Source organism: Oryzias melastigma, linkage group LG7 (assembly GCF_002922805.2).
Source record: "Oryzias melastigma strain HK-1 linkage group LG7, ASM292280v2, whole genome shotgun sequence".
Taxonomy (NCBI): Eukaryota; Metazoa; Chordata; class Actinopteri; order Beloniformes; family Adrianichthyidae; genus Oryzias; species Oryzias melastigma.
Window position 1 is genome coordinate 24,989,791 of NC_050518.1, and position 11,735 is coordinate 25,001,525.

General features: G+C 41.7%; 1 protein-coding gene and 1 long non-coding RNA gene across 2 annotated transcripts in view; one reads left to right on the forward strand and one right to left on the reverse strand.

Annotated features, from left to right (window-relative positions):
• Window positions 1-99: 99 nt before the first annotated feature.
• On the reverse strand, window positions 100-2,582 carry LOC112158932. Its single transcript, XR_002921389.2, has 3 exons — window positions 941-2,582; window positions 742-839; window positions 100-629 (listed from the first exon to the last, which is right to left on the reverse strand). It is a non-coding gene; the product is annotated as an uncharacterized LOC112158932 (long non-coding RNA).
• A 1,971-nt stretch (window positions 2,583-4,553) lies between these two features.
• The window catches only part of grm6a (glutamate receptor, metabotropic 6a), a 13,508-nt gene continuing 6,326 nt past the window's right edge, over window positions 4,554-11,735 (forward strand). Inside the window, exons 1-8 of the mRNA XM_036212621.1 lie at window positions 4,554-5,120; window positions 7,060-7,276; window positions 7,426-7,561; window positions 7,641-7,795; window positions 8,969-9,109; window positions 9,179-9,379; window positions 10,044-10,189; window positions 10,281-10,394. Of these exons, the coding sequence (XP_036068514.1) occupies window positions 4,554-5,120; window positions 7,060-7,276; window positions 7,426-7,561; window positions 7,641-7,795; window positions 8,969-9,109; window positions 9,179-9,379; window positions 10,044-10,189; window positions 10,281-10,394 (1,677 nt within the window). The remainder of the gene's footprint in view (window positions 5,121-7,059; window positions 7,277-7,425; window positions 7,562-7,640; window positions 7,796-8,968; window positions 9,110-9,178; window positions 9,380-10,043; window positions 10,190-10,280; window positions 10,395-11,735) is intronic.

Below are 11,735 nucleotides of genomic sequence, written 5' to 3' on the forward strand. Positions count from 1 at the left end.
CTGACCGACCGGAGATCCCTCTGACCGACCGGAGATCTCTCTGAACGGCTGGAGATCCCTCTGAACGGCTGGAGATCCCTCTGACCGACCGGAGATCCCTCTGACTGACCGGAGATCCCTCTGACTGACCGGAGATCCCTCTGACCGACCAATCAGAAGGTGGTTTTCCAAAAGTCTGTTGTATCATTGATCTGCTGAAGCTTCTCGAGGTCCCAGCGTGATCTCAGGTGTTTCTGTTGTTGGTCAGGAACTCAAACGTGTCAGAAATATTAAGTCACAATCAAGAATGTAAAAATGTTGGACTCGGTGGATTTGCTAAATAAAAAACCTGCTGCCTTCAGTCTGACTCTGGAGTTCTTCAGCCACGCTCAGATCATGTGTCCTGTTCTGTCAGGACTCACCTGGTTCAGGTAACAGGTGGACAGCCTACTGGACAGGTGAGCTCATAGAAAAACCAGCGGGGGTGGGGTCGCCTCGGCTGTGCAGAGATCCTTTCTGACAGAGATGATCCACTCAGACGATAAAAGCCTCATTAACTTAATGAATTCTGTCACATTAACCTGATTCCCAGCGGAGGCTCAGAGTCCCAGCACTCGGGGAGCCCGTGGATCTGGTCCTCAGACACAGACCTGTGCAGATGTGCAGCAGAGCACGCTTAATTAGACTCGGAGGTGGGACGCAGCCATCAGTCCCCCTGTGGCATAAGCGGTTGGGGAATCAGTTCGTCCTGGGGCAGCTCACGTCTGTCAGCAGGTCCGTAAACCACCAGAAAGGGGAAGAACCGGGTCCACTTTGGTGAGTTCTGACCAGTTTATTCAGAAAACCAGTTTAGATTCTGCCTAGAAACCAGTAAAGATGAAAAGATTTGATGAATAAATATACATTTTCTGGATGAAAACTGAAGTTTATGCAGAAGATCAAAGAAAAAGATTCAATTAACCTGGAACTATAACTTTAGCAAATATGTTTGGGACTAAAGTTGTTCAAAAACAGAACGAATAAATCAGGAGGTGAGAATTGTCTGCATGTTTCCTCTAACCTTCTTCACCAGAAAGACTCCTGGAACGATACAGAAGCAAAGTAATGGATGAAAACCAAAATATTCCTAATATAGCTGGAGAAAAGTTCAAATGTATCGTCTGAGTGTCTAGATGTGTGTATGTATGTGTGTTTTAGTGTGTGTGTATATTTGTACACACATTTTAGTGTGTGTCTATTTGTGTGTGCATTTTAGTGTAGGTCAATTTGTATGTGTGTTGAAGTGCATGTGTGTATTTTAATATTTTATATAAATCATTTTTCAGGTTTTTTAATTTTAATAAATTTCCAAAGAACTTTTTTCACATCGTCATTATGTGTTTTTTTAAGGAATTTTTCAGGAAGAAAACTGATTTAATCCATCGTGAAATAAGACTGTCATAATATAATGTGGGAGAAGTGAGGCGTTGTGAATGCTTTTCAGATACACTGTATGTGCATTTTAGTGAGTGGAAGTGTGTGTGTGTATTTGTATGTGTGTGGAAGTTTGTGTGTTTGTGTGCACGTATTTGTGTGTGAATGTATCGGTGCATGTTTTTGTGTGTGGGTAAAAACATGTGAAGAGGGGTGTATTTGTGTGTGTGAACATTAAAGTGCATCTGTTTGTGTGTAAGTATGAGTTCATCTGAGTGTGTGTGCTTTGTGCATGTGTCGGTGTGTGTGTGTGTGTGTGTGTTCGGGTGATTTTGTGCGAGTTCTGATGTGAATTCCCAAACTGGCGTCCGTCACATGATCTCCTGAACTGTTATTTGATTTAAACAAAACGCTGAGCTGGACAGATGTGACATCACCGACCAGCCGTCGCCATGGTGACTAATGGGCATTTGCCATTTTTCTGGGTGTCCAAATCTACAATTCCAAAATTGATCCTGGAAATTTCCCAGAAGTCTCAGTGAAAATCTGGTGTTCATTGATGCTGGATTCCTGAATGGACTCCAAGCTCGGAGCTGTGACGGATTTCTGGTTCAAACTGAGACTGCTTGTTCGTTTCCGGTTGTGAATGGATCGACTTAGCAGATCTCTGTGTACTATTCCTGGTGTTGTCTAATTTTTGTTATTTCTTAGATTGTATAACGGGACTTTAACATTAAATGTGTGCAACCAGTGACACTTTGGGTGGACTTAAAATATGTGAAACAAGTCAGCAACCTGCATCTTTACTGCACGTATTATGAGTCGACAACACGATTTTCCATCAGCTTTTAGGTCGCATGTAAATATGTGCTAAAAGCATCAACCTTAGCAAGTTACCTTTGAAGTTTGTTATGTAGGACCACAAATACAATTTAAATCCTTTTTACATTTTTATTTTGGAGTATTTTGCTAGAAAGATGAACGATACGAATAATATTGTTTATAGTGACTCTTGGTAGTTCCAAAAGACTTCCTGTAAACTCCAAATACTCCACTATTCCCGTGTAAACAACGGTCCACTAACCCAACCGGAAATGACTGAGCGGTCATGTGCTGAATGGGGAAGTAGGTCGTGCATATAGCAAATACAGACCACAATGCATTATGTCTGGAATTTGAAGAAAAGTGTCAATTTGTTTTTTATAAATCATTCAAGTTTTTATCTGTGTTTCTACAGTCTTTCTACAATATTCATTTTTATTTGGTTGTTAATTGAGGAAATCATGTCAAATTTGCCATAAAAAAAGTAGTTAGCATGTGTCTGGATTACATTATAATCCACTGGATAGTTCAACACTTCGAGTCCTTCAGGGGTTAGAGAGTAAATTCAGACACAGGTGCTGTGTTTGATAGAAACTATAATTAATTCCTGTTTAGCTAATGGATGTCAGGGCTGCCACGATTAGTCAACTAATCAACAACTAATCGACTGTTAAAATAGTCGACGACTTTTAAATTTTATTATATGGAGTTGGACTGTAGCAACATTGAAAGTTATAATGGCATTCTGCTAGCTTTTTGGACTATTTTACCATTTATTATGTTTTTTGGCTAATTTAAGCTTTTTTCCGTTTTTTTAGGCTAATTTGGAGTTAAGCTAATATTTTAGCTGGCTATCAGCTTCAGCGCTTTCAGCTAACAATTTCACCATTTTCAGGTATCATCACTAGCATCTTCAACAACCAAATTCAGCTTACAGCATTCACACTAGCATTATCACAGGAAATGCTATATATCTAGTTTTTAGTTAGCTTAAAGCTAATGATGGTTAAGATCTGTGCTTTACATCCAGTTTGAACATGAGTCGATTAATTGACTAATCAGAAAAAATAATCAGTGATTAGTCAACTATTAAAATAATTGTTTATAGCAGCACTGATGGATGTAAGCATCATCATAATGTCCTGTGATTGACTGAATAGCCAGAGTTTCTCTGGTCAGTGGACTGTAGCGACTCTTACATGCAGCTCTGCAGAACTCTTCATCGGCAGATCAGATGAACTGACATATCTACAGTAATTATAAAGTGATAGTTGAACTCCCCGCTCCACAACAGCCAGCTCTTCCACTCTAACATTTTCAGCTCTTCAAATTTCTCCTTATAGATGGTTTGATAACTGATAATCACATTGATCTCTCCTGTCTGACAGAAACCTGCCAACAAAAGGAGGATTATGTTAGCATCTCCATAATCCTCTGGTTATGAAGCAGTTATTTAAATCTTAACAATCCCAGAAAGTGTGTCAGAGGAGCGCTGCAGCTGTTTATTACTCAGATAAACTGATCATTTAATATTCATGTGGATGTTGATGGTGACGCATGAACATCACAGTTAATTTCAGACTGAACGAGATTTTCTTATAAGTGTTCAGATCTGCTCCCTACTTCAGCGGGCTCTTCTTTTGGGAGTTAAAACAAAAGCCTAAACCTCTCGCAGCCTAAAAACATTTTCTACTCTTGAAAGACATGGTCTTACGATCCATTGTTTTCAGCTACAAGTGGGTGTGTGATCGTTGTAGTCTGGGGCGGAGCTTACAGCACAGATTCTTCCTGGAGGGGGCGGTTCACATCATGCTGATGTCAGCATGATAAGTCCCACTTGTTTTATGGGTATGGGAGGGGCTGCTGCAGGTTTTTAGAGGATTACTCTTAAATACGTGAACCCCCCTTTGGGGTTCTTTATAGAGAGGAATGAACTGTAAAATCCTCCTAAAACCTCAAAATGTAGAATTTTTCTGGTATGGCCTCTTTAAATCTGATGAAAATGTTCTTATTAACATAGTGTGTTCCTCTGGATTTCAAAGCCTTAAAAAGTTGACCCCCTTTATTTCTAAAGTTCTGGAGAAATGATCTTAGAGGAGTTTCGGTCACGATTTAGAACACATCGTAACACTGAAGAAAATCTGGATCACGGATCTCCTCGTGGCCGCAGACGCTGGACAGGGTCTGTTCTTGTTCTTTTGGACTCGGTACCAGCCCAGATTCAGTTCTTTGGAGATAAGTGATGGTGAGAATTGTACTCTGCATGATTTCCTTATCGACTATTGTTTCCTCAGGTGTCAACAGTAAAATGAGAGCTCGGTGGTAAACTTCCGCACATGATGACATCATCAAGCTCTGGGATTTCTTCAATGTCCATTCGCCAATTTAACCGCCTGCGTGTTTTCTACAATGGCCGCCAAGTTGCCCTGTGGCTCCGCCTCCTACTTTGGATTTGGACTGGTGAGCAGGTGGATAAGGTGCACACCTCCCACCAGCACTTCCACCCCCACTCCATCAAGATACCCGGAGACATCACGCTAGGGGGCTTGTTCCCGATCCACTCGCGCGGCCCACACGGTGTGAACTGTGGTGAGCTGAAGAAGGAGAAAGGAATCCACCGCATGGAGGCCATGCTGTACGCTCTGGACCAGATCAACAGCGACCCGGAACTGCTGCCCAACATCACTCTGGGAGCCCGGGTTCTGGACACCTGCTCCAGAGACACCTATGCTCTGGAGCAGTCTCTCACGTTTGTGCAGGCGCTGATCCAGAAAGACACGTCTGATATCCGATGCACCAACGGTGATCCTCCCATCATCCGCAAACCTGAGAGGGTGGTGGCAGTGATCGGGGCGTCGGCCAGCTCCGTGTCGATCATGGTGGCCAACATCCTGCGTCTGTTTGAGGTGAAGAGACGAGCCCGGAACCCTTTTGAAAAAGTGTATCACTGTTTTTCCATCTGATTTTATTTCTTTAACAGAAAAGAGCCCTTTGGACTCGTTTTCTACTGATCAGAACCTAGAAGGAGCCGTATAGTCTTACTTGAGTCTTCAAGAAAGGCTAAAGAAATGCCAATTAAGTAATCCTTAGTTTAAAAAAACGCTATTTAATTTTTCGTTTGTTTTTATTTTTTTGTTCTACTCCCCTCTCTGTCCTCAGCAGTCTTACACTGCTGGGATTTGTTATTTTAGTTTGTGGTTGGACCTTGGTAGTCTTAGTTTGCTGGCTTTGTTTGTTTGTTTTCTTTAGGTAATTTTGGTTAGGGGGAGCTGCTGACTCTGACGGTCGACATGCTGGGTCAGCAGTCTCCATGACTTATTTTATGTTTGGGTAAAGAGCCACCATGGAGAGATAGAAGAACCACATGTGGATCTGGATCTGCAGGTTGTAGACTCCTGAGTTAACCCGAGTAAACTTAAACACGACAAAGGTAAAGGATCACCTTCATCATCCTGCATGTCACAGTGAGGCCTGCTGCTGTAGCACAGAGTCCTGCTTTAATCTGCAGGAAGACTCACCGTTAGGCATTAATGTGATTGTTAGTTTATTATAGGACTGACACATTTTGGCAAGGCTGTTACACAACCCTAATCCTCTGTGTGTTTGTGTGTATTTCTGTCTTTAATTGTGCATCTGTGAGTGTGTCTTAGTGTTTGTGTGTCTTTTATGTATATATTTCTGTTTGTCTGTACTGTGTTCCCAAAACAGACTAAGTAAATTCCCATCTAACATAAGTCACTTCAAGCTTTAACAACCTACTATAATTTGTCATGTTGTTACAATGGGTTGCTTGGTGGTGTAGTGGTTGGCACTCTCACTTCCATGGCGCCCTAGACGAGACGTGATTTCTGCCGACTTTGGCTTTGATCTCAAGTCAGGAAAAGCGCTGGTTGGACAATTGCTGTTGTAATACTTTTCCACCAATCAATGGATTTCACTGAGTGATGACAGTAGCTCCATGCTAACTGGTCTGTTTCATTTTTCTATGGACCTAAAATCAATAGGGGACCAAAAATGATACAAATCGGTCCGGCCTAATGGGTCCATTTAATAATGAATATCTTTAAAATACCGTCCAGTCCAGTCCAGTCTGGACCGCTGAGTACATACAAGGCTTTAGATTGTAAAAGTTTGTCCCAAGGAGCTTATGCCTCTTTTCCACTGAGTGGTCTGGATGAGACTGGATCGGACTGGACCGGTACTTTGAGGTTTTCATTATGAAACTGACCCATTAAGCAGGACTGACTTGTAAAATTTTTGTCCCCCCCCCCCCGTTGGTTGTGGGTTCATAGAAAAATTGAAGGGACCAGTTGGGGCAGAGCTACTGTCGTCACACAATGAAATCTATTGATTGTTGGAAACAGAAAGCAGGAACAACAGAAAGCGTCCGACCCGCCTGTTTTATCCTTCACCTCCCACAATCCTCTTAGAAGAAATGAAGAAGGAGCTGACGCACGACCTCCATTGTTGTTGATAATATCTTTTGCTGTCGTCGCACGGCTATGATCCACAGTTACGTCATCAGTCTACACCCTGCATGCACCTTAATGGTCCAACACAATGGAAATCCTCCTGAATTTCCCTGGGGACTTCCAAAGGGATTAATAAAGTATTTTCTATTCTATTCTATTCTGAATTGCCTGGATCATTCTAAACCAGCCAGGAGAGGACCAGTCCGGTCCGGACCGCTCAGTGGAAACGAGGCATTAGACTCCATCCAAAGATTGTGATAATATATACTGTCTAAGGCTCCATCCCTGTTTAACATGCCCCCTCTGACCCCTCACTCATATATGCCGCTGTGGAGCACTGATAGTTTGATGCTACTGACCCTATACCCTTCAGATCCCTCAGGTGAGCTATGCCTCCACGGCTCCAGAGCTTAGTGACAACAACCGCTACGACTTCTTCTCCCGCGTGGTCCCTCCAGACTCCTACCAGGCCCAGGCCATGCTTGACATCGTGAAAGCTTTGGGCTGGAACTACGTATCCACACTGGCCTCAGAAGGAAACTACGGAGAGAGCGGTGTTGAAGCCTTCATGCAGATCTCCAGGGAAGCTGGTACTTCAACCATATGACATAGTCTAACCCACTAACTAAACATCTCTTAGTAACCAGTGATCCTTCCCAGAAAGATTGCTTGCTAAGAGAACACAACTGTCCCTCTTCCCAGATGGTTGTCTGTGAGTGACTTGTGTTCTTGGCGTTAGGTGGTGTGTGCATTGCCCAGTCAGTGAAGATTCCCCGTGAGCCGACAGCTGGAGAGTTTGACAAGATTATTAAACGTCTGATGGAAACCAGTAATGCCAGAGGAGTCATTATCTTCGCTAATGAAGACGACATCAGGTAAACGAAACATAAGTTCCTTATCATTCTGATGACATAATCTCCCTGTGTTGAACCTCCCTCCCTTTCTATGTGGCAGGCGTGTTCTTGAGGCGGCACAGCGTGCCAACCTGACGGGACACTTCCTGTTTGTGGGCTCAGACAGTTGGGGCGCAAAGAGTTCTCCAATCACAGAGCTGGAAGATGTGGCAGAGGGCGCTGTGACTATTCTGCCAAAGCGTGCTTCCATTGATGGTATGACTGGACAAACTGCAAAAACTAAATCAACCAAAACTATGTTCAAGTGTTGGGTTCATGTCCTTGTGCGTTAGAGTAATGTGTTGTTGTGGGTAGTGCTGCCACAACATTTATTTTAATAGTCGACTAATCAGCGATTATTTTGTACGATTAGTCGACTAAACGGGTCATGCATAAAGTGGATGTAAACACATTTTACTAGCTAACTTATTAAAAACTATATATATATCATTACCTGTGATAATGCTAGTGTGAATGCTGTAAGCTGGATTTGGCTGCTGAAGATGCTGAAATTGATAGTTAAAAATGCTGAAGTTGTCATGTGAAATCGCTGAAGCTAATAGCCAGCTAAAATATTAGTTAAATTACAAATTAGCCTAAAACGTTAAAAAATCCTAAAATAGCCTAAACAGCTAGCATATAGCTGAAATATTACCTAAACTCTAAAACTAGGCTTAAAAAAGCCTAAATTAGCCAAAATAGCTAGCATGAAGCTGAAAGATTAGCTACACTCCAAATTAGCGTAAAAAAAACCTGAAAAATCCTAAATTAGCTAAAGAGACTAGCATATAGATGAAGTGTAAGCTAAACTCCAAAATAGCCTAAAAATGGAAAAAAAGCCTAAATTAGCCAAAACAGCTAGCATGAAGCTGAAATATTAGCTAAACTCCAAAATAGCCTAAAAACCTTAATAAATGCGAAAAGAGTCCATAAATCTAGCAGAATGCCATTATAACTTTCAACCTTACTACACTCTGACTCCATGTAATATGGAGTCTAATCAATTATTAAATTGTGTAGTTCACTTTCGGCTTATCCCTTTCGGGGTCGCCACAGCGTAACAGCACCCACTGTTTCGCATCAGTGATTTGGCAGAGTTTTTTACGCCGGATTCCCTTCCTGACACAACCCTGTACTTGAGGGGCACAGGGACCCAGTTAGGCAGCAGCGTCAAGGGTCTTGCCTAAGGACCCAATCTGGGTGGGGATCAGTGGACAACCCTGGGAATCGAACCCAGGGCTTCTGCGTGTCAGCCCTTCACCTAGCCCACTGAGCCACTTATTAAATGAGTCTATTTTAGTATTGTTCTTTAAGAAGTTTCTCTGCGGTTGGAGCTTACGTGATTGTTGTGTGCTACATTAAGAATCAAGGTTTTGTTGTTGTGTCCAGGGTTCGATCAATACTTTACGTCTCGCTGTCTGGAGAACAACCGCAGGAATATCTGGTTTGCTGAGTTTTGGGAGGATGACTTTCGGTGTAAACTGACCCGACCTGGAGTTAAGTTGGAGGCTGAAAAGAAGAAATGTACAGGTAAGCACACACCTGTGGCCTCTGGGTTACCAAAACTCAGCTTTGGTAACACTTAAGGTATCCGTCAAGGTGACGAGAGGATCGGTCATGACTCGTCGTACGAGCAGGAGGGAAAGGTCCAGTTCGTGATTGACGCCGTGTACGCCGTCGCTCACGCCCTGCACAACATGCACCAGGACCTGTGTCCTGGCAGCCACGGCGTCTGCAGCAATATGGATCCGGTGGAAGGGCGCCTACTGCTCGACTACATCAGAGCGGTCAACTTTAACGGTAAGGAAGACAAACTTTTCTTGCGACAGAGATTTCAGATCTTTGCGCATTTTCTTCTTAACTTGTTAACATAATTATGAACTAGATTCATAGCATTACCTGCGATAATGCTAGTGTGAATGCTGTAGCCAAAACAGCTAACATGTATCTGAAAAATAGCTAAACTTCAAAATAGCCTAAAAAAAGGCTAAATTAGTCAAAACAGCTGTGTGTAAATATCAGCCTAACTCCAAAACTACTTAAAAAACTTAAAAAGAAAGACAAAATTAGCCAAATCCAAATTCCTCCCTTCTCCCTACCCCTCCATTTGTAGGGACATTTGTAGTGGACAGTGAAGGAGGAGCTTCAGAGGTGTCACTCCTAGACCTTTCTCTACAGATGGAATTCAGTTTTGTGGTCTTCTGAAGAAGAACATTGTGCTGCTAAAAACAGTGTTAGACCGTCTCTGGTGGGTTTATGGATTACTTTAAAGTTCGGACAAAACTTTGAAAAATGAAACATCAGAAAAAGTAGGACGATAGAGAGATGTGTTCAGATGAAAAGAAGAAGTGCTCAGGTGACTCTAGATCCCTCAAACATGTGTTGGAGTTCCAAAGCATTGGGACGCACCTTCTGACCTGGGATAAGGAGCTGAGATTTAACCACATCTGTTTGTGTCTTACAGGAAGTGCAGGTACGAGTGTTTTGTTCAATGAGAATGGAGATGCTCCAGGGCGATACGACATCTTTCAGTTTCAGATGACCAATCACAGCCACCCCGGTTACCATGTGATTGGGCAGTGGACCAACAACTTGAGGCTTAATGTGAGAGCTGGGTGTTGGTGGAGGATGGCGGCTCCTGAGATCTGAGCCAAAGACTGATTTTTCTGGCTGTCTCTCTGCCCGTCTGTAGCTGGAGGAGATGCAGTGGTCCAGAGGAGACAGATCCGTCCCAGAATCCATCTGCAGCTTCCCTTGTAAGTCTGGAGAACGGAAGAAGATGGTGAAGGGCGTCCCCTGCTGCTGGCACTGCGAGGTATGAGCTCCAGATCCTCTCTGGAAGAACCACAGACTGTTCTGACTCAACTATGAGGTTATGTTGTGTGGAGCTAAATGAGGGCCAATATTACATGAAACCCAAATAAAACAAATTGAAAAAAATATTGGTGGCCAAAAAATAAATAAATAAATAAAATGTCTGAAAATGTTTGCTATTTTAAAACAAATGTAATCATTTTCAGCTTCAAACGTTCTGTTTTTTAGGTTTCAAGACTAAAATTTCAATTTCAAAACTTTTCTTTTGGTTTTAGATCTATTTTTCACTTTCTGCTTTTTTCTTTCATTTTTGAATCAGAAAATTTCAGTTTTAAAACTTTTTTCACTTTCAAACCTTTTTTTTGGTTTTATTGTTGTTTGCAAATCTGAAAATTTCAATTTAAAACTTTTGGCCCCTTTGTGGTGCGTTGGGGTGGGGCTAACACGAAGGACAAATCCAAATCGATGAGGATGATAACTTCAGTCCCGGTGCGTTTACTGACTCTGAGAACTGTGATAATTACGGTCAGAAAATGTCTGTTTGCTCTGTACTATCACAGTCTGAAGTTGTCCCACAGGTGTAAAAAGTAGAGTTTTATCATGTACAAAACACTTTGATTGGTCCTTCGTTTAAGCCCCGCCCCAACTATACGAAGTGCTATAGAAACTAGAAAAGTTGCATTTCCTGTGATAATGCTAGGGTGAATGCTTTTTGCTGAAAGTAGTCGCTGAAAATAATGAATCATTTTGCTGAAAATGGTGATGCAATTTACTTTAATTGCTGAAAGGATCTGAAAATGCAGACTATTTGCAAAATTTGAAATTTGCCAAAAGACTAGAAATTTCTTTAAATAACTATGAAAGAGCTCTGAAGTTGACCTTAATTTCTGAAAAATGTTGTATTAAAATTGCTTAATAACCCCTAATACATTCCAATTATGTAAACATATTTAGTGTGTTGCTTAAATGTGAGCTTATCTCCAAATTAGCATAAAAAACCTCAGTAGATGCTAATTTAGCAGAAAAACTAAGTACATTGCTTAAATACTAGCTAAACTTCAAAAAAGCCTAAAATTCCTCATTAAACTGAACTAGTCATAAACGTTATCATGTTGCTAAAATATTTAGGTTAGGGATGCCACAATTAGTGGACTAATCGACGACGAATCGGTCTATGTCTAGTCTATGACTAATTTAATAGTCGATTAGTCGTTACTTTATACTATATGAAGTCAGAGTGTAGTAAAGTTGAAAGTTATAACGACATTCTGCTAGATTTTTGGACTATTTTGGGATTTATTAAGGTTTTTTAGGACAATTTGGAGTTCAGCTAAAATTTCAG